Here is a 22,702-nt window from a genome sequence, read left to right on the forward strand (position 1 = left end):
CCAAATATCAAATATCAAATACCATATAGTGAAAAGTTTAAATGAAACCTTTAATGGAATGAAAGTGATACGAATTTGATAGATCAAAATGATATTACAAGATCATTGAGGTTGTAGGATATATATTTTGTTTGTGTGAGGTACTATAATTGATTTATATTATAAGCTTTTGGTGAATTTTGTTGGGATACAGTTGATTTAATATGTCTAAGAATACTTTATTTGTAGCTGAAGAAGAAGAAGCATCTATGGGTAATGTTGCAGAAGATGTTGTGATGAGTGATTCTGAGAATAATGATGATGATCCTATTGAGATTGAATATCCTTTAAATTTAGTTGGGGACAGTAAAGGTTTAAATTTGTTTCAATATGTTAATAAAGCTAAATTGGCTGGCCGTAAGGATATTTCACATCCAATGATATCAAATGCAAGATATTTAAAAAAGTCAGCAGTTTGGGAATTAGATGTCCCATTAATGAAAAATCATTTTTTCATAAAGATAAGTTGGACAAAGATTGGGAAACTACACCAGTTCAAGTTCTAAGAGGGGTTGGTGTAAAAACCCCGGTCATATGAGGATTTGGTGAAGGATAAACGGGTTTACCTTGTACCTATAGATAGAGTATCGCAATTCAGACCATTTTTCATTACATTGATGATTCTAATAAGCAAAAAAGGCAGGAAGATTCAAAACAAAATATTTCAAATGCATCCCAAAGAGCTCATGTAATTACCATGTCGGTTAAAAGTGTAAATGATCAAACCCAAAATAGATTAGCTGGTTCTTTAATGGCACATAAAATTGCCGATGAAGAAATTCCAATTGATTTAGAATGGGAAGGTATGGATGAAGAATACTTTAAAGACACTATTATAAAAGAATGTGGTGAACATAAATTAACACCAATAACTAATGATGATGATTATACATCAAATTTAGTGTAATAACATATTGGATATTTTCTGGAAATGACAGGACAAAATTACAAAAAAAAATCATTAAAAATTAATACTTGAAATTTATAATTGATAGTATATATGCATTATATATCGATGATAATATTTTTATTGTTGTTACATGAGGGAGCTTGTCCCTTTTAAAATCAAACGATGAGATTTAATCATACCACATCTTAATCAATTCTTCTGATACAGCACTTGGAGTCAAGACACCCAAATCCGTGATCAATGCAGTAATATATTCTTGACCAGTGTAATCATTTATTGGTCCACGTAGTATACCATTTAGGTTTTCTTCTACATTATCGTTTTCAATAGTATTGCCTGTATTATTTTGTCTAGTGAAATCCAAGGATTCATTTGAGCTTGGTAAGTCATCTGGAGACAATGGGAACATACGAACGAACTTTTGACTTTCACTTACAACATAAAATGGAATTCTTGCATTTTTAGCTAGTACACCAATAGAATAAGTACCAACTAAATTAATAATACCACCCGATTCAGTGACACCTTCGGCACCAACAAAGACCTTATCGATCTTGTGAATGATGCTACCCACTGCACTGTCGACTACCATTGTCACTGGGATACCCTTTTCGTGCAAAGAATTATAAATTTGCAAACCTTGCTTTGTAGGTCTTGATTCTGTTACAACACATCTGAATCTAATAAAATTATTGGCAGCATTGCTCAACAAAGAGAAGACAGCTCTTGAAAACCCATGGATTAAGATAGTGTCATCATCAGAGATGAAATCGACACCGAATTTAGCAATTTTATCACGAGATTGCTTTGATCTTGAAACGAATAATTGACCATTTTCAATCAAATGTCTTTTACAACTTTCCCAATCACCATACAATTGAGTATTTTTCAATACAAATCTCATAAAAACATCACAACCAGCTCTTAAAGACATAGAATTTGGAATGGACTTGGTTAATTCTTCTGTTGCGGATTTAATACTATTAATCATTTCAGCTGCTGTACCTGGATTCTTGACTTTCAACAAAGTGACCAATGCCTCAATAGCAGCAACAGGCATAGTCAACTCAGGATCCTCTTGCAGAAATCTCAAATACGTTTCTGTAATATTAAATTCAGCCATCCTTTTATTATCTTCTATTTTATTCTTGATACGTTTCTTAAAGTCAACACTGTTATATCCAGTTTTATTGTACAGAAATCAACCAAAAATTAACCCTTTAAAACCAATCGTTCTGGAAACCCAAAGTAAATCAAATAACAAATAATATAACTGTTAAATATCAACTATTGGTGTCCTATATACCGCCAAATTATCCAAAACACACTTAGTTTAAATGCCATCTATCTCTTTAATTGACCAACAAATTTCATTAAATTTTTCACTATTCTGATATCAAAGGAAAAAAATATATATATTAAAGGAAATCAGGATAAATGAACCATAACTATCAGAATTGAATTGTTAATTGTTGTTGGTAATTAATTGTAGATAGGTCTAAAATAATTGTCAGTTGTTCAGTTTGTTGTCAGTTGTTCAGTTTGTTGTCAGTTATAATTTTATTGGAAAAGAGTTTGGATTTGTTGAAATTTTAATTATTATTTTACGATAAATATTGGTTATAATAGGAACAAGCTAATTTGATCAGGTACAAAATTGAAATTGATTGACTCAAGTTTTAAATATCAATTAGACAGTATGAGTAGTAAGAAGATAATTTCTCCAGCTTCACCTTTAGCTTTGTATAATTTGGTTTCTGCAATCTGTTGGGGGTTTATCTTATACAGCGTTGTGTTTGTTTACCCTATTATTGGTCAACCAGGTTTTTATGCCAAGACAAAGAATGTCGTTACAATTGTCCAATGTGGTGCAATCATCGAGATTGTTAATTCTCTATTAGGTATTGTGCGTTCTCCATTGTTGACTACTGCTGCTCAAGTCGCATCTCGTTTATTGGTAGTTATTGGTATTTTCCAATATTTGCCATCAACCCCTGCCGCAAGTGGTATTGCTTATATAACTTTACTATCTGCTTGGTCCATTACTGAAATTGTAAGATATCTATTCTACTTTTTCTCTTTGACTAGTGAAAATGGTGCTCCAAAATTCCTATTACTATTAAGATATAATTTATTCATTGTTTTGTACCCAACTGGTGTCGCCAGTGAATTGACAATTATTTACTCTTCATTAGCTGTTGCTGAAGAATTGTATTCAACTCAATTGAAATGGTTCTTGGTTGGTACCATGCTAACTTACATCCCAGGTTTACCAATGTTGTTCGGACACATGGTTGCCCAAAGAAAGAAAGTCATGAAATCTCTAAGGGAATCATCAAAGAAACAAAACTGAAGAAACAAATACCAAATTTCATAACCTCATGCACATATTTCCATTATTAGTTTTGTGAGTTTCTATAGTCTCCTAATCAATTCTATAATTTTTTATTTTTATTTTTAGTTATATTTCAATTCTATAATCTAAATGAATTATTTATCATTTCTAAAGCTGTAGAAATGATTGAACCATCATTTTAAAGATCAATATTAGACAAAGATAAAAAGGAATATATATATCTAGTCCTGAAAGCAACTCAAAACTCTTGTTATCGCCAATTGAAATGATACCTATATATCAGGATTGAATCGGTATTATTGTCATTGGTCACGAGGTCATCTCATCGCGTAATATCAATTTGGCGTATTGATCAATAAATAAATCTATAATAAAACAGTTTGATAATGGATTAAAAAGTTCCATGATATCTTAATCTTTGTTTAACTATACAATAACATATCAGGTCTGGTTCCTTAGATCGTCAATTGGTGGTAACGGGTATAATTTGTCGCTCACTTTGTTTTACGATTAACTACTTCAGAAGGACATTATAAGTTGAAATAGAAAAGAGCCCTTAAGATTAGATTCTAACAAAGAAACACAATTTCGGAATTGATGGATAATTTGTCAATTATAAAGAGTTGTTATTAAAAAATCATTTATATTCTAAAAGGTACAGGATCTGAGGGGGCTATTTTTTTGGTTATCTACTAAAATAGTGACATTTCTTTTGTTCTCATTGAGAGATATATCTTGCTTGGAAAAATGTCAGAAGAAAAGATATTAATTGATATATTAAGTTCATTAAACACTCAACAGAAGAAAGCTGTAGAGTTTGATTATACACAATGCTTGCAAGTGATAGCAGGGCCTGGTACCGGGAAAACCAAGGTTCTTACCTCAAGGGTTGCATATTTAATTCTAAAACATAGGATTAAACCTCAGGATATTATAGTGACGACATTTACGAATAAAGCAGCCAAAGAAATGATTGATAGATTAGGTATAATGCTGAAAGGGACCAATATCAGAGTATCTGATATTATGATTGGTACATTCCACAGTATATGTATGAAAATATTAACAAGGTTTGGAAGTAAAATCTCGTTATCAAAAGATTGGAGAATAGTTGACGATAAAGAAGTTGATGCAATAATAAATGGACTAATTAAAAATATGCCAGATAAAATATATGACCATGCACATAGAGTTACTAGAAAAGTTAATTTGTGCTTACCTAAAGATAATGATACCTGGGTTGTACATCCGAAATTAGTTAAAAAATATATCAGTAAATTGAAATCAGACGCTATCTTACCAGATGAGTATGATATCTTAAATGATTCAGATCAGGCATTGTCTCATTTTTATAGAGAATATCAGAGGGAGTTGTTAAAATTAAATGGATTAGACTTCGATGACCTATTAATGTACACATTTAGACTATTATCTAAGGAACGTTGTTTGCCTCATGTGAAACATGTACTAGTTGATGAATTTCAAGATACAAATGAACTTCAACTAGATTTAATGTTCCTTTTTGCAAAGGGGAATCACCATCAATCCAGAGGTATAACTGTGGTAGGTGATCCAGATCAAAGTATATATGCATTTAGAAACGCCCTATCCAGAAATTTCGAATCTATGGTACAAAAGAGTCCATTGCCAACTTCATCTGTCGTTTTAGTTCAAAACTATCGTTCTTCTCAAAGAATTTTAACAACAAGTGAAACGTTGATACAACAACAAACAAACGGTAGAGTAAATAGACAACCTCTATCAGCACAATTCGATTTGAATTTTCGCCCAGTTTATATAAAGTTTCCAACGAATTTTCTTCAGGCTCCATCTCTAACAAGAGAATTATTATATTTAAAGGCATTACCAAATTTATTTTCCTATAATGATTTTGCTATCTTGGTGCGACAAAGGAGGCAGATTAAAAGTATAGAAACGTCACTAATTGAACATAGAATACCATACAAAATTATAAGAGGGCATGCCTTTTGGGATTTAAAAGAAACCAATGCAGTGATTAATTTACTTAAATGTCTAATATCAGATAATGAAAAAAAGCCAATTTTGTCCTCCATTATATTCCCGGCAGGAGGTTAGGGCAAACATCCGCCGAAAGAATAAATGCGATTTTGGAGGAACATAAAGATCCATCCTTTACAGTTCTAGAAAAAATAGCTAGACAGAGTATAAATGTCGATATTCCAGCAAAGGCTAGGCAAGTAGTAACCAATTTTGTTAAGTTAATAAATTCTTGCAGAGATTCATTGAATTCAGTAAAAAATTCTGATTTAGGTGACCTATATGAGAAGCTATATGATCAGTCTGGATTGAAGAATGAGTATTTATACAATGACGGAAAGAATAATAAGGATAAAAATATGGCAGAACCTGCTATGCAAAACCCAAGGCATAAGAATGTAGAACTGTTGAAATCATATTATTTGGGTAGGAGTGTCTCAGATATAGTATCAGATAGTAATGAAAAAACTCAGCATTCCAACGCTTTAAATGGAACAATTAGAGATCACACGAGGAACTTTTTGAATTCACTATCCCTGTATTCTGAAGATTCATATAAGGAAGCTGAAACTGAGGAACAGAAAAGAAAAAAAGAAGAGATGGAAAAAATTGGATTTGTTACTATATCAACAATTCATGGCGCAAAAGGTCTTGAATGGCCAGTTGTATTTATTCCTGGCTGTGATGAGGGTATTATTCCTTCAATATTTGAAGATCAGACTCGTTCTCAAGAAACAGATTCAGATGCAGAATCAGATGATGATTCCCAAAACTCTCCATCAAAAAAATCCGCCAATACAAAGAAGGGGCCCGAGCCAGCTACGTCTGACACAATTGATGAGGAAAGAAGGATGTTTTTTGTTGCTCAAACAAGAGCAAAATACTTTTTATATTTATCATCAGTGGATAATCAAGAAGGTCGTATACGAAGCACCCCAAGTAGGTTTGTAACAAGTGATTTGATTAAAACAATGGTAGATTCACAAACACTTTTTAGCAGTAAGGCAACGATAAAAAATTTGTATCGGGCTTTGAATAAGACGATTTCTTCGAATGATAGCATGTTTTCCATAGATCAATTAGTTAAGGACTATAACTCCTTTATAGAAAACCGCCGAGAAAAGATGATATGGCATAATAATGTTATTCGCGATGTATACAGATTGGACCTATGCAGAAATAATTCAACTACTAATATAAATTCCTTCACCACGGCAGCAGCTCAACTCGAGCTGGAAAATAATACAAAGTCATATGGTAACCGGTTTGCGCCAGGTCCAGCTTCTATCGCAAAAACTACTTTAAAACTCCAGTATAGCCCTAAAAAGCAAACTTCCTCGAATTATTCAATGCAAAAAAGCTTTGCTCCTCAGTATATTCCAACGAGATCTAACCAAAATCAATCCAAAAATGGTAACAAGAGTTATATTACTGATAAAGATCAGATCTCTCTATCGAGGGAGAATTCATATGAAGTCAGTAGCAGAGGAAGCTCACCGAAACGTAAATCAACGACATTATCAAAGGCACCGTATAGAATTCTTAACAATAATTCAGGAATGGGTATAAGAAAGGAAACATCATTTGATGTAAGTGACATTGATTCACAAACTATCAATTCTTCACCCATGCCAAGAGCGAAACTAAGGGTCAATAGAAAAGTAAAAGTAGACGCTATCGATATTATGGATACACTTCCTAAAAGAGATGATGAATTTTTTGAAAAGAAAGATGAAGACACCACCGCGGCAGAGTTATTACATGACCCGACTGACAATTTGATAGATAATCGACCAATTATTGCGAGTGCAAAGAGGTTGGCTGATGCAGTAAAGTTTTCTAAAAAGGAATCCATAAAGACATCGATAAAGGGTAATACGAAAATTAATGTCAAGAAAGAACAACTTTCGAGTCAGATGGATATATTTTCACAATTATCGAAAGCTAAAAAAAAAGCAAAGGCAAATGATGGTGAAATTATTATTATAGACTAATTTCAATAATAATTATGAAACAACTGCAAGTATATATTCAATACAAGATGATAAAAAATAAAAAATTAATCTTTGGGTAGTCTTTTAATTCAAAAGCAACAAGAAATGAATAGTTAAACTGGTATATTTATTTTTATTTTTGAAATATCATTGATATTACATAATGCAGTATTATATAGAATGCTGGAATCGTTTAATGTTAATTATTATAGATTGAAATTACTTCTTGTCAATTTCTCGCATCTGTTTTCTTGTCAGTTTTCTTATTGGTCGTTGATGAATCTCAGACGAATTAGATTTACCGTAAGTAACCTGGGTATAATTTAAATTGGCCTCTGTACCAGGTACATCAAAATATTTTGTACTATCAAGACTCAAAGTGTCAGCATCTTGATTTGACTCAGAAGCAGGAAATAAAACTTCTTCAGACATCAATTTCCCCCAACTTGATGTTCTTCCCACAGGTTTGATTACATTTCCAGAATGTATCTTCCTTTTCTTGAATTGGTTTTCTGAATCGAATTTATCATTATTCTTAATATCTGAATCCTGATTTATAACATTCTTCTCTCTATTATCGCTTGGCAAAATGGAATTAGAAATATTTAATTCATTAGGAATCTTCCTCGTCGGTGGCTTTCTTTTTTGGGATTGTATATTTTCCATCTTGAATAAATCTCTTATATGTTCAGCTTTGTTTATGTTTGAACTTATCGAGTTCTTGATTGGAATATGCTTTATTTGACAAGTGTAATCTTCTTTCCTACCTCTTGGACAAAGAATGCACCAACTTATATTATTGAAATGGATTAGTTCTTTATCTGTCTCGGTTAGTCTTTTAGTTAGTTTGAATATATTCATGAGAAAAACTGGTGTTACTACTGGAATTTGGTGTGTCGTCTTAACAAATTCAATTTTCCTCTTCATGGAATTTCTGAAGACTTGATTGTTACTTGTGCTAATATTTGAATTTAATTGCTCATAAAACAGATCGCTAAATTCATTTTGCCATAATTTATTATCTTTTGGAATACTTGCTAATGATGACAAATTTATAATTAATAAATCTGTTGAATTATTTAAAAATTTATTATAGTTTATTCCAAATTGTTTTAAAACATCTAATATCTTTAATAAATGCAATAATTCAACACCATGAAAACCTGTAATAGAAACGTTCAATTTAGGGTTGTCGCTGTTTGATTCTTGAGCTTCATGTAATAATTTTGGATTTGGTTTAATTCTAAAGTTATCGGTATGATAAAATGGTTTTGACCAAGAATCTACTGGAAATAGAAATTTCTTATAATGCAGACATCGTTCAATGAAGAATTCTGTAATCTGAGTGAAAGATTCGTCCCCTTTTTCAATATTTAATTTATATAACGGGACGTTTGATGGTACAATGATAAATTTATATTTCGAATCAATATCATCCATAGTACCACCATTTTGGATTATAATTTTTTCTAATATTTGTGAGTGCTTTAATGGGAAATCTTTTATTATTTTAAATCGACAATCTGTAAATATTAATTGGTGTAATAATTCTTTGTTTTGTAAATTCGATTCAGTATCTATATCAGTAGAATCTAAATTTACCGCAGTGATGATATTTTTTGTTTTTGTACTATCATTATTCATTACTCTTTCCCATAACTTATTACCACGGGGTTTGAATTTTGATAGTAGATTTGAGTTTTGCTTTGATGTTTCATTGCTATGATCTATATTTGAAATAGATACTGATGATGAATTTATTGTTGTTATATCGTCTGTCATATCGATTTGTAATTTATCCCAACAATCGCAAGATTCTAATCCAATTTTCTCAAATGGTGTATTTGTATTGTTTTCTAAAAGATAATAAGGATCATAGTCTAATGTTGCGTTTCTCCTTTCACAATCTAATATCCATTTAAAATGTACAACTGGTAAATTTTTCTCTCTTGCAGCATCAACTCTTGCTCCATTTAAAGTATCTGTTATAAATAATACAGGTTTATTTTTAGTGACGCTAAAATTCATTATAAAATTAGTTGAGTTACAATAGGAAACACCTAATTTTTCACATTTCTTGACTAAATCATCGATATTAAAATTTGAATTTGAAATTCTTCCTATGAATAGTTGATAATTGTGCAACGGAGAAGCGGTGTAATTTATTTTCAATACGAGTAACATTCTTTCTAAGTTGTTGTTTTTCAAATGCATAAATTTCGAATGACTTGAACAAGTCACATCTTCACCAGATAGCCATAAATCATAAATTTTTAAAATTGATTTATAATATAAGAAAATAATATCATATCTATTTTTCACAGAATATTTGTATTTATGAGTTAAATGAGAATGACCTATAACTATTACATTTACCGAATTTGTTAAATCTTTAGAATAAGTGCCACCTAGTTTGATAATTTTTTTAGATATAGATCTTAATAAATCTTCATCGGTAAACCCAGTAGGGCAAAATGAAATACCTTGGAATGGCTTCATTTGCCTGCCTGTATCTTAAGCAACAAGTGATGAACTTAGTAGACGGATAACTGGTAAGTATCCGATGGCAATCAGATAGTTTTATTTGAAATATGGTTATTTGCCTTGCATGATTCAGTTGCAATAAATGTTAATTTTATAATTCGAAACTTTTCATTGATGATGAGGTTACTGAAATGATATATTTTACCCGCACATCAAAACATAAACCAAAACAAATACTCAAAAAAAAGAAAGAAAAAAACAAAATGACGCCAAGACGCGTTAAGAATTTAAAAACCAAAATACATATGTATATGTGTCACGTGACTATAATAGAAAAAATTATCTTGTCATGTGATCGTATCGTGTCTACAAAAACAACATTGCATTTCGTATAATGAAGGATATAAATGTATATTTTTATTTTTAATTGAATGTTTGATAGTATGGGGAAAAGAGGAATGGGGAGTAGAGAGGGGGGACACTAAATACAGTTATTTATCATTTCGAATAAACATCTTTACACCGGGCTGAATGCGTATCATATTGCTGTTTAAAGCCAGCATGGGGTTTCCGAAGATCGGTATCCTTTAGTTTAGAGTGATAATACCCACAAAAATAATTTTCAAATTTTCATTTTCAGACTAGATAGGATAAACAGAGAAACTAAAACCCGATATAACAAACAAGACGAAGACACACAAAAAAAACAATAGAGAAACTCCGAAAATGTAAGCGTGGAAAATATATTTCCGATCTCGGACTCTTACAATTTTTATTTCAACTGATACTGAATTCGTATTGATTTCACTCTTGACACTATATATATATATTCGCCTAGCCAAGGTATGTGAATCTGACAACTAGCCCCCCTCTGGTAATGAATTTACACTGGTAACAGGAACATATAGCAAAACTGACGTTTATGTCTTTTCTAATTTTAAATTTGTTATATTCCAGTTCCGCCCCTTGAACTTACAATTACTACTAAAAAAAATGAACAAAAAGAACAAAAAAACAAGCAGCCAGAACCGGTTCAACCTCCTCTATTTGTCTGAGATGAATACATTCTTTTTATGTAGACCCAATAAGGATGAAGCAGAATGGCGGCTAAAATCGCTATTTTGAATTTTATACATATATATATTTGTTTCTCCTGCGGCTACAGTAAAAACGGTATTGATTCGAGTAGATATATAACCTCTAAACTACTTTTAAGGGTCAATCTAGACCCAAAAAGACCGCTAGTTATTCCACTCGAAGTGTGTGCGTCGTCTTGCGGCGGCAATGTAAGTGCACTCAAAGCTACACTCTGAAGTGTCTATGATTAACGCCGTTAAGTATATCTCTAGGTGAAACAGGATTACTACAATTGAAAACTGTTGGGCCAAGGAAAAAGAAATCGAGATATTTTCAAGGGTTGCCACCCAAACGAAGTATCGTTGTTGTGTTTCGGAAGCCAACCGATTGATTAAACGCTTGTGGAGAGGGGGGCGAGAGTAGCAAGAACTGACAAGAACTGGCTGCGACATAGTGGGGAAAGATGAAACAGACAACCCAAATAAATAGAATAACTAGAAGTAACGAAACTAAGTAACTAAGTAAATAAAACAAATCGAAAGATATAATTAGGGGTTTTGAGATGTTCCTGAGATATGTGGAGTCATCCCTGTCCCCGGGGATATTTTTCTCTGCATGAGTCCGTGCCAACCGTACGAGTGCCAGCATAGGCGTATTGAGATATCCCGGGGAAGTAGCTGGAGTTGGAGGGAGGTGGGGTAGAGAGAAGTGGCTAAGAAAAGAAGGGAAGAGGAGAGTGAAATGTTGCAAAAACGCACGTACATTGAGAAATAAGTGCACACAAAATGAAACCGTATAAGGGGCAATTGAAGGTGGAGGGAAGAGAGAAAAAGAGGAAGAAGAGGTAGATAGACGAGGAACGGAGAATAATTGATGTTTAACTGGATACCGAATCGAGACAGACCAAGCCAAGCATAAGTTCCCAAAGCTAACCCAAAAAGAACATGTCAATTGTCAAGGGACACGACATTGGGTTTCCGTAACGGAGAAAGAGTAAGCAATCAAAGAGTTAGGGGAGTGGTGAGAGATAGAGAGAGAGAGGGTAGTCAGAAGAAACGAGACTGGTTGGTCCCATCGGAGAATAAAGATGGAGAGGACACTTTGAAAAATCAAGCACAACAAGACAAAATGATCATCCATCTAAATAATTTTGGTGTGTTTAGTCAGTAGATGATGATGATTTGAGAGATGAGATCAAGTTATAGATAGAGTGGACAGAGGTTTGGTTTGGGTGTGTCTCCGGCAATTAGACAAAAGGGATAAGATGTTGGAGTAATGTTTGTGGTATTAGACAAATTTGAAAGATCCACAAAAGGTTTTGTGTTTGTTTTTGTGTTTGTTTTTGTGTATCCAGAGTTGTTCTTATTTCTGGTTTGCTTGCCAGAAACAGCAAGTTAAACAAAGTTCACAGTTTAGGGGGGGTGGGGAGAAACTAACACAGAGAAAGAGAAAGGAACGTCTTCGTCTTCAACTTATTGCTCTTGTTCCCGTCCGTGGTTGGTTTTTGTGTAACAAATTAAATTTGATCTTAAATGAAAAGTAATAAATAGTAGTTGAGTGAGTATCAGTAGTATAGATAGGTAATGAATGAATGAATGAATGAATGAATGAATGAGTGACACAAAAATTTTAAAAATTAAAACTAAAAAAAAACATGAGAGACAAGAGAGAGACGAGAGAAACAGTATTGGATACTACCAAGTAATAAAAGTAACTACAAAAAATATTAAGTTAAGTAACTGATTAATTTATTACTATTACTATTACTATTTGTATTACTATTAGTATTAGAATAATAATGATGATACAAATTAAGATCATTAGTATTGTTATTCTAATGGTTAAGATCCTTTAATTTTTGTGTAAAATGTTGTGTAATTTTATTCTGTGTTTTTGTGTCTTTAAATATTATGTTAACTAACTTATATCTCTTGTTCTTGTTCTTGTTCTTGTTCCTTTTCAATCTTTTATTATTTTTTTTTATTTTATTTTTGGACATATATAAGCCTTACATATTTTGGTTATTAGAAGGTTTCTAGTCTTGACAACTTTTTTACTGCTCCTGATACGTTCCATTTCACAATATTTTGTATTTCTTAAAGGGGGGTTCACGGCATATCATCGTTAAGGTAATGTGCTCTAATTTTATTCATTTATTTAAATTCAATTCAAGATAATTCAGTTTAGCTTTACTTTATTTCATTTTCCTGTACTTGTACTCTCTCCACTTTTCATCCCAAAAAATGTTCCAAGATATTAATGTAAAATTCGAAACTGATGTTTCGCTATACAATGACAACACTGATCTGAACAATAACAATAACAATAATATTATTAATAACAAAGCCAAAAATAAAAATAAAAATGAAAATACTATTAACAACATGAGTCTTATCAATGATGATAACTCAATCTCAAACAGGAAGAAAAGAAAATATGGGTGTGTTGATAATAGTTCTATTCAACCAACTACATTGGTTAAAACTTCTGTAAATATAGATTCAAATTTTTTATCGAATAGATTATCACAAGCCTGTGACAGATGTAGATTGAAAAAAATTAAATGTGATGGTTTAAAACCAAATTGTTCTCAATGTTTAAAAGTAAACTTCATTTGTAAAACAAGTGACAAATTAACTAGACGTGGCTTCCCAAGAGGTTACACCGAAATGTTAGAAAAAGAAGTTGTATTATTACAAAAAAAATTAAAATTATTCGAAGAAAATCATTCAAATATGAAAATAGATATTCAAACAACCACTGATGGTAGTAACATTATTAGCACAAATTGTAGTTCTAGCGGTAACGAAAATGATATTGAAAATTCTGAAACTGATATTATTACAAAAAATAAAACATCAAATACAACCAACCTATGGACAGTTATCAATCAAAATATAAAATCTAATAATAAAATAATGTTAAATTCAACCGTTGTGATAAACAATAATAACAAAAACAATAATTATTTATCAAACAATTTCCAATTAACTTTATTATCAACAAATTTACAATTAAATTCACAATTTAATTATTTACCCAACTTCCTAATAAATAAATATAACATGGATGTTGCACGGATAAATAATTTGATCATTAAATCAATTAATAACTTTCTCAATCTACAAAATTCTTTAATACCTATTTTATACCCTTCAACTTCATGGGAACAATCATTGAAAAAATGTTTAAAATCATCCAATTCATTGCAAACTTCTTCAATAGATATTTTAGTCATTTGTTTTATAATTCAATTAAATTGGTCATGTTTTGATAATTTTAAATTATTTCAATTAACTAAATTTATTTGTTTAAATTCTTCAATTGACAATGACACTAATTCAACCAATGAAAATAATAAATCTTTAAAGAATCAAAAATTAAAGATTTTACAATTATTGAATTTATCAATTTACTATTTTATGACCATTTCAACTGACGATTCATCAATAAATTTAAAACAATTGTTTCAATTAACAACAGAATTCATTTATAAAAATTTAAATTTACCAACTTTCAAAATTCAAAATAAAATCATTCATTTATCTTGTTTTAGATTTTTGAAAAATTTATGGTCAATTATAAATAATATAGATGAAAAATATCTGTGGTCAGAAAATTTTGGTAATAAAAATTCATATTCAAAATTCTTAAAAGATGTTGATTTAGAGATAGAATTTGAAGAAGACTGTTTCTTAAATTCAAAAAATAATAAAGATTTATCACAATTCATAATCTTATCAAAATTCGTAAAGACTATTAAAAAGGATTCTAATTCAAATAATATAGAAAATTTGAATTATCAATTGGAAAATTTTAAGGATATTCTTTTGAAAGGTAATATGTTTTTCAATAACAATGAGAATTATTTAAATAATTCATTGACGAAAAAGGATTCAATTAACTTACAATTATCATTATATTCATTGATTCTATCATTTTTTAAAAAATTTGATAATAAACATTTACCGTCATTAGATAATATTTTCATTAATGACACTAATTACGTGGAGTCTGGTTTCCAAATATTATTAACATATTATAATCTATTAGTTGATAATAATTTGACTATAAAGGAGCAACCACAACAGTTCCAATTATTATATTTTTTACCGTTTAAAAACGATGACATTATTAATAGTTGTTTGTTATATTTAAATTTATGGTCGATTTCAAATTTGAAAAACTTTGATAATGATCTACAGTTGCCAATAAATTGGAATTTTATGAAATATCAAACATTTTTAATTAGATTTTGTTCATTATGGTTTTTTGATGATTTGAAGAATCCTTTGTTGTTAGATTTACAAAAAAATTTTAGATTTGATATTAAATTGAAAAAAATTCCTTACACTTTAGATTCATTGCAATTCAATAGATTAGGCTATTTGCAATCTATTTCAAATTTTAACGACACTAATAAATTAATTAATAACTCTAATATGTCATTTGTTATTGGTAGATCTAATTTATTGAAATCAAATTCAAATGCAATTATGGATCAATTTAATATGTTTGCAGAAATGACTAATTCACCATCTAATAATTTTTTAAATGCCACAACAGCAGCAGTCATATCAAATAATATTACTGGCGCAAACAATAATGTATTACCAACTGTATTTGATTCTCTCTCATTAAAGTCATTATTGCAAACTAGTAGTAATAATAATTTAATTGATATGTCAAATTATCAATCTCAAATATTATTAAACCAAGGAGAATCAGATGACGGTTATGCAGAAGATGATGATGAAGATGATGTTCAAGAGGAGCAAAAATTTGAGGATAATAAGCCTTTAGAAATACCATTTAATACGAAAAGACATGATTCATTATTCCAAACAAGATTTTTTAAACCTCCTTCTCATAGAATGAATTCTGGTAATTATTCTAGTAACAATGAAGAGACCACAGTAACGAAAAAGGGTAAAAACAAGATTGATGTTAATGAAAATTCTAATAAGGTTGACCATATTATTTTAACAGAGTCCATCTCTAGAAGGTCATCTAGTAGTTATTTGAATGGCAGCAGTATCAAAACAGAGAGTCAAAGCCAAACATTAAGCTATTATTCATTAAATAAAAGCAATGATTCCTCAATTTTTGATAAATTGAATAACAATTCTGGTAATGACAAAAAAGTTTCATTGTCTACCGACACGGAAGCAAGCAATGATAATAATCAACCAATAATGGGTATGAAGAATAATAACAATGCCAATACCAATACGAACATGAATGAATTACTTGTAGAGACACCAAGATCATTTACAGATATGTTATTATTACAACAACCATCGCAGTTAAATCTTTGGAAAACAAAATCTAACAATGGTAGTTCACAACAGATAACAAACAAACCTACAAATAAGAATAACACCATCACTAGTGCAAATAGTAGTAATAATAACAACAATAACAATAATGCAAACAGTTATACTGGAACGTTAGTTACAATTCCTTCTTTATTAAGTGTTGACAAGCTTTACGACCAATCATAGAAAGAACAGTTTTGTTCAAATGTATTTTTATAAACTCATTCGAAATCCTAAATCTACTTTATTATTAACGTCCACATATACATACATTCAAAAATACCCACTTAATTAATTATATTCACATAATATATTCAAAAACAAATACATATACACATATACATAAATACATATCCTCCATTCCATTAATGTTAATTTCACACGTCAAGAACCTCGTCTTTGTAAATAGATTATGATGGTGTTGTTGGATGATCAACATAACCAGATGTTATTGGAATCCAATGATGAGCAAAGTATATGGATGAATTTACTTCAAGGCAAAAATTACTTCAACGATGACTTGCTGACCAGGCCAGCACTCTGGGTAAGTCGTACATATATTAAATCCCCCATTCCCCTTTCTCTTCTTCTTTTCCCCTTGCCTTGTCTCGCCTTGTTTTCACATCCATCGTGTTCGTAGTTGGTGAACCCTTTCAGGTTGTGTTGTGTGACTCATAATCCAATAGCATTTCGTCATATAAATAAAGGAATTACTGATGTAGTTTTACAGTTCTAATACGTTCTTCTTGTCTTGCAGTTGCATTGCATAATTTGGCCATCCATAGTATGGAGCTGTCAGCTGTAAATGACTCATACATCCCACCAATATCTCTATCTATCTTTTTTCATTATTCTCTTGTCTTGTCTTGTAACAAACTTGTCATCATGATTGGATTGGACTGGATTGGATTTGAACTTCGTTACTGGCTCATCCATACAGGTCTGAGTTGTTGTAGCTACTGCTGATGGCTTCATCCTTTTGTTCATTAAATGATATTACTTTGGAATGACAAGTCTAGTATTGCTTGTCAGCCAGTCTAGTTTAGATTGACTTGGTCTGGTTTGGTTAGGTTAGGTTCAAGTGTATTATGACTCTACAAGACTCATACTTATGCAAGATGAGTAACTCGGATTGGTACTCTTGTTATGGTTCATTTAAAACATGTCTGTTCCAGTTTAATGAAGATTCTAAAGTTCATCCTTGATAAAATTGATTGATCAGTTGGAATATATAAAGACCAATGGGTCGTTTGGAATGTGTCTTTGCTATGCCCAGTTCAGTTTTTAAACTTTAATAATGATATATACGTAGATAAGATAATTAGTATATAGTGAACTAAAGGTTTCATAATTATTAATAATTGGATAATATCGTCAACAATAAAACATGCGTCACTTAGTATCAATCAAAGATCTATCTGATCAAGAGTTTAAAATATTGGTAGATAGAGCTGAATATTTTAAGAAAATGTTTAAAAATGGTAACATTGAAGAGTTTCAACAACAACATTTAAAATTATTAGGTAGAACAGTTGCCTTGATATTCACTAAAAGATCAACAAGAACTAGAATTTCAACAGAAGGTGCAGCAGCATTCTTTGGTGGTCAGCCTATGTTCTTAGGTAAAGATGATATCCAATTAGGTGTAAATGAATCTTTCTATGATACTACAAAAGTAGTTTCATCAATGGTTTCTTGTATATTCGCAAGAGTCAACCAACATCAAGATATTTTGAATCTATGCAAAGATTCATCAGTACCAATTATAAATTCATTATGTGATAAATACCATCCATTACAAGCAATCTGTGATTTGTTGACAATAAAGGAAAAACTAAACTACAATCAAAATAAATTAAAATTAGCTTGGATTGGTGATGCTAACAATGTCATTAATGATATGTCTATTGCATGTTTAAAAGTTGGTATCGATGTCGCTATTGCGACACCAATTGGCATTGAAATGGATAATGAAATTGTTGATGAAGCTAAGAAGATAGCAATAAAAAATAACTGCAAATTTACTTTAACTCATGATTCAAAAGAAGCATCAAAGGATGCTCATATTCTAGTTACTGATACTTTTGTATCAATGGGTGAAGAATTTGCCAAAGCTGCAAAATTAAGACAATTTAAAGGTTTCCAAATAAATTCAGAACTATGTTCTGTAGCCGATCCAAATTATGTATTTATGCATTGTCTACCAAGACACCATGAAGAAGTTACAGATGAAGTATTTTACAGTGATCATTCGATAGTATTTGATGAGGCTGAAAACAGATTATATGCAGCTATGGCTGCAATTGACATCTTTGTTAATAATAAAGGTAATTTCGATAATTTAGTTTAATTTGTACATAATAGAACAATTGATAAAATATATCCTAATGTATATATATATATATATATATTTATGACAATAATATAATCGTACCAAACCTAAATAGTTTCATATCCACTACTCTCAAATGCTAATGTTAATTTTTTAATCTCTTTTGTTTTAAAATCTTGATATAATTGATAATTTAATAAAATCTAATGTATAATGAATTCAATGGTTTCTTTAAGCTCGTTCAACGGTTGACTTTTCTCATCTACCATTCCCTTTAACAAATCGTTAACTTTAATTAAATCATAATAGTTTTCATAAATTGTGTTCTTAATCGAATTATTAGTTTCAGTTTCTTTACTTAGTAGCTTATTATGCATATGAAGTAGATCTTTGAAATACAGTTCCTTCACCGATTTATCTTCCATATTCTCCAGTGATCTAGAATCTATTGAATCTGTATCATCAAAATCAGTAACTGGTTTAACCTCTTTATTCTCTTTTATCGAGACCTCTTGGGTATCAGTGTCTGAAACTCGATCTATGCCCTCCGGAAGAGGGATAGGAGGAGGGGAGGAAGCAGAAGAATTAGAATCTGATTTCACTTTGTCCTGTTGTACCTCTTCATTAAGTTTATAAAACTCCTTCAACTGTAACCTTTTATCTTTATTCGAATTCTTAATCCTTAACGATTTCTTATGACTGATCTGTTCAGTCATTGCGAATCTCTATATATACACCGTTTCCAAAGCCACAGGAAAAAATCTCCTTCAATGTACCTTACAATAGTCTTTCAAACAACACTGTCAACAGGATTATAAACTTGTTTGATCAACCTGTGACCCTCTTATCCTTCAGTATTTATCAACTGTTTAAACCTGCAATTTGGTCTTATTTTTCAAATATTTTACTATATCCGGAATTTTACGTTATAAGCATCAAATTTTTGATATTTCATAAAAAAATTAGTTAATATTGACAGAAATGACAACGTCATTGATATTGATATAGACATATAAGGACTATTTGGTCAGGATCTAGTGATTGAATTTGGTTTTAAAAATTGGTATTTTGATTGTCCAATTTTTTGGATGGTTGTTTTACGATTACTAGAAGAATAATAAAGGAAAACTATTAAAAAATAGGGAGAGGTAGCCTTACTTGTTTATGATAAATATTGAATTTAAATAATTGAGCTTAACATGAGGTTTAGTAAGAAACGAACGAATGTTTCTAGTAGACCGCAGACTACTGAACTGAATTCCAGGGATCAGAGTGATTCCCTTGTCGCTGCCCAGCTGATGTTTAGGAAGTATTCGAGCAATTCGACAAATGGACAAACAACAACAAGTAGTAATGGTGGTGTCCCAACTATTGCTAATAATTCAAACGTCTATACTGGCAACAACAATGGCAACAACAATGGCAACAACAATAATAATATGCATAACAATAATGCACACATCATCGTTACCAACAGTGCTGGCGATATTCTAGGGAATGCAAGTAACAGTGATAATAATAATTTAGATAATACGGAAGAGGTAGCAGATATTGTGGAGAGTCCACTTCGACAATCGAATAGAGCAGCAACTCGATATAATGAACATCATTTGGTGAAAAATCTGAGACCACAAGAGGTATACTACAATAATCATTCTAATAAGATTCAACCTGTTATAGTGACAGAGGTACCGAATGCAAACACCACAAAATATCAATTGGCTTCACCATTGACTGCTTCAAGTCCACTGTTAGAGAGACCCAAATTGAGGAACTCTTATTCATCACAGAATGCAGCACAAATGGCTGCTGTTGCAGCAAATAATATAACAGGAGGATATGAATTTGAAGATCAAGACAAAATTTATGCGTCTAAAGTTTTAGACGGTCAATTGCATTTAAATCCACATAGAGATACAAAGAGCACCTCACAATTGCATTTGAATCAACAAAGGGATCTTAAAAGTAATTCACAACTGCATTTAAATTTGAGAATGGATAAATTACAAATTGATGATAACCTTTCTCCAGGGACTTCTGATCATGATCAGCATCAAAATGATGACATGTTAGTAAAATCTCAAAATCATGTTAATGAAAAAAATATGAAGGAACTTATGTTAAAGTCAAATTCTTTGAAATCACCTATCATTGATAGTAGGCAAAAATTTATTCGAACAGCAGATGAAGAAAATATCAAACCGTCATCAAAAGTGTCGCCTCAGGAACAATCAACAGAGGTTGTTTGGCCTAACTCTAAACTTGAACCGTCAGTAATCAACACAAATGATAATTCGTCTTCGAAGCAACCACGACGTGATTCTAAGAAAGATGTTTCTCGAAAGTCCTCAACCAAAGAGGAAATAAAAGGGACACCTGGTAAAGAAGTATCAAGAAGGTCATCCGGTAAAGGTACATCAATGAAAACTTCCTTGAGTAGTGATAATGAACAAATTGCTTTACCTTCAACAATTCAATTAGAAAGAATCCCACCACCTCGAGAAACATTAGATCCATTAGTGAATTATGATTATGAATACAATAGAAGCTCTGAAGGCTTTTCTCCAGATCAGCGAGAATCCAATGGATATTTCTCGGATTCAAGTTATTGTACTATGTCTTCTAAATCGGAGTCTCAATATGTAACAGGTTCAGAGAGTAATGGTGATGATTTGGATGGTATAGAGGAAACCAAGTCTAGAAATGATTTTAGTGAGCTAATAGCCAATGGAAGTGAAAATGCTAATATGGGTGGGAAAGTTCTGCAAAAAGACGAGTATGATGATGAAGTCAGTACAATCTTATCAGATACTGACAACACAGATGGCACAGAACTTCCTGTTTTTCAAAAGATATCAGGAGATCCAAACTCTGAAACCAAACAATCGATAACTACAACGGCGACATACGGTGTTCTGAATAAAGTTGCTGGCGGGAATGTTACTTATGAAGGAACTTTGCCAAATTTAATCCCAAATCACTCAAGAAGATCAAAGATAAGTAGAATAAGGAGAAAAATATTTGGGTCACATTCTAGTAAGAACCAGCCAATTAGTTCAAATGTGACAGCAAACGATGGTAGAGCAATTATTCGTACCTCCAATAATGTGAGGTTGCGGACAACAATGAGGGACGATGATTATGACGAAGATGACGTTTATTACAACTATAATTCAGGAAATGATTCATTTTCAATAGACTATAATAATCCAAGTGGTTATGAAGATAATGATAATTCCTATTCGCCAGAATCAGATGATTCCTTAGTTCACGAGAAATCAAAAGTTACAAGAGGTATTAAAAAAAGGTTTAAGAAAAATCCATTGGGTCAATATAAGCATTATCCAAATGAATTGTCCTATAATTTTTACAGTCAACACAATATATCGCAACCAAAGAAATTCAATATGGAGAAACCATGGAAATCCCATAAAGACGTTAATTTTGTAACTCCTAAAGAAAGAAAGAGGTACGAAGGTATGTGGGTCAGTAATCGATTTTTGTACCTAAGTTTATTACCATGGTGGTCGAGATTAATGGATGAAGAAGAAGACTTTGAAATTTCAAATTTGCCTACTGATGGATTGATGTTAAACCTTGTAGTTCAAGATATATGGTGTCGTTCTAATTTACCCACAGATTTATTACGACAAATATACGATTTAGTAGATACCAGAAAGGATGGTACGTTAGATAGAACATCATTCATTGTCGGTATGTGGTTAGTAGATCAATGTTTATACGGTAGGAAGCTACCTAAAACCATTGATCAAAATGTTTGGGATAGTGCAGACAAATATGCTGTAAATATTGTAAATTCTAACACTTATAAGGTCATTAATAAACAAAAGAAGAAACTAATTCGAAAAGAAATGGAGAATATTAAAAAGGAGCAAAGAAATGCTCCACATTAAATATATAAATAAAAAGAATAAAAAAAAGGCACTTTACAATTTATTTTGAAAAATCTCATTGAAAAGGGCAGGACTCTACACAGAGATACTCGAAATGAAACTATTTGAACCTCATTTGTCATATAATAATTAAATTTAATCAATTATTTTTTGTTTTTAATATATAATTTAACCAATAATAATTCAATTCATATTAAGACAGAGAAACTCTAGATATTCTTTAACCATCCGTTCTGCCAAAATTATTTTAAATTTTAAA

General features: G+C 31.1%; 7 protein-coding genes and 2 further genes across 7 annotated transcripts, besides 6 other annotated features; 6 read left to right on the forward strand and 3 right to left on the reverse strand.

Annotated features, from left to right (window-relative positions):
* The first annotated feature begins 203 nt into the window (after positions 1-203).
* Positions 204-542: a sequence feature (similar to hypothetical protein; correction of possible frameshift sequencing error~similar to Saccharomyces cerevisiae RPC37 (YKR025W)).
* Kpol_1016p15 lies at positions 204-946 on the forward strand (the record flags this gene model as incomplete).
* Positions 546-557: a sequence feature (similar to hypothetical protein; correction of possible frameshift sequencing error~similar to Saccharomyces cerevisiae RPC37 (YKR025W)).
* Positions 561-620: a sequence feature (similar to hypothetical protein; correction of possible frameshift sequencing error~similar to Saccharomyces cerevisiae RPC37 (YKR025W)).
* Positions 623-946: a sequence feature (similar to hypothetical protein; correction of possible frameshift sequencing error~similar to Saccharomyces cerevisiae RPC37 (YKR025W)).
* A 172-nt stretch (positions 947-1,118) lies between these two features.
* GCN3 (translation initiation factor eIF2B subunit alpha) lies at positions 1,119-2,072 on the reverse strand (the record flags this gene model as incomplete). The annotated part of the gene is made up of 1 exon (XM_001643883.1): positions 1,119-2,072. The coding sequence occupies one exon, from the start codon at positions 2,070-2,072 to the stop codon at positions 1,119-1,121; it is 954 nt and encodes a 317-aa protein (XP_001643933.1).
* A 576-nt stretch (positions 2,073-2,648) lies between these two features.
* PHS1 (enoyl-CoA hydratase PHS1) lies at positions 2,649-3,302 on the forward strand (the record flags this gene model as incomplete). The annotated part of the gene is made up of 1 exon (XM_001643884.1): positions 2,649-3,302. The coding sequence occupies one exon, from the start codon at positions 2,649-2,651 to the stop codon at positions 3,300-3,302; it is 654 nt and encodes a 217-aa protein (XP_001643934.1).
* A 750-nt stretch (positions 3,303-4,052) lies between these two features.
* Positions 4,053-5,399: a sequence feature (similar to hypothetical protein; correction of possible frameshift sequencing error~similar to Saccharomyces cerevisiae HPR5 (YJL092W)).
* On the forward strand, positions 4,053-7,318 carry Kpol_1016p18 (the record flags this gene model as incomplete).
* Positions 5,402-7,318: a sequence feature (similar to hypothetical protein; correction of possible frameshift sequencing error~similar to Saccharomyces cerevisiae HPR5 (YJL092W)).
* A 219-nt stretch (positions 7,319-7,537) lies between these two features.
* DPB11 (protein kinase activating protein DPB11) lies at positions 7,538-9,817 on the reverse strand (the record flags this gene model as incomplete). Its single annotated transcript, XM_001643885.1, has 1 exon — positions 7,538-9,817. One exon carries the CDS (start codon positions 9,815-9,817, stop codon positions 7,538-7,540), a length of 2,280 nt encoding a protein of 759 aa, XP_001643935.1.
* Positions 9,818-13,122: 3,305 nt separating this feature from the next.
* On the forward strand, positions 13,123-16,383 carry SIP4 (Sip4p; the record flags this gene model as incomplete). Its single annotated transcript, XM_001643886.1, has 1 exon — positions 13,123-16,383. The coding sequence occupies one exon, from the start codon at positions 13,123-13,125 to the stop codon at positions 16,381-16,383; it is 3,261 nt and encodes a 1,086-aa protein (XP_001643936.1).
* Positions 16,384-17,584: 1,201 nt separating this feature from the next.
* Positions 17,585-18,547, forward strand: ARG3 (ornithine carbamoyltransferase; the record flags this gene model as incomplete). Its single annotated transcript, XM_001643887.1, has 1 exon — positions 17,585-18,547. The coding sequence occupies one exon, from the start codon at positions 17,585-17,587 to the stop codon at positions 18,545-18,547; it is 963 nt and encodes a 320-aa protein (XP_001643937.1).
* Positions 18,548-18,732: 185 nt separating this feature from the next.
* Positions 18,733-19,245, reverse strand: VPS51 (Vps51p; the record flags this gene model as incomplete). The annotated part of the gene is made up of 1 exon (XM_001643888.1): positions 18,733-19,245. The coding sequence occupies one exon, from the start codon at positions 19,243-19,245 to the stop codon at positions 18,733-18,735; it is 513 nt and encodes a 170-aa protein (XP_001643938.1).
* A 483-nt stretch (positions 19,246-19,728) lies between these two features.
* Positions 19,729-22,443, forward strand: Kpol_1016p23 (uncharacterized protein; the record flags this gene model as incomplete). The annotated part of the gene is made up of 1 exon (XM_001643889.1): positions 19,729-22,443. The coding sequence occupies one exon, from the start codon at positions 19,729-19,731 to the stop codon at positions 22,441-22,443; it is 2,715 nt and encodes a 904-aa protein (XP_001643939.1).
* Between the last annotated feature and the right edge of the window lie 259 nt (positions 22,444-22,702).

This window comes from Vanderwaltozyma polyspora, genomic scaffold (assembly GCF_000150035.1).
Source record: "Vanderwaltozyma polyspora DSM 70294 KpolScaffold1016 genomic scaffold, whole genome shotgun sequence".
Taxonomy (NCBI): Eukaryota; Fungi; Ascomycota; class Saccharomycetes; order Saccharomycetales; family Saccharomycetaceae; genus Vanderwaltozyma; species Vanderwaltozyma polyspora.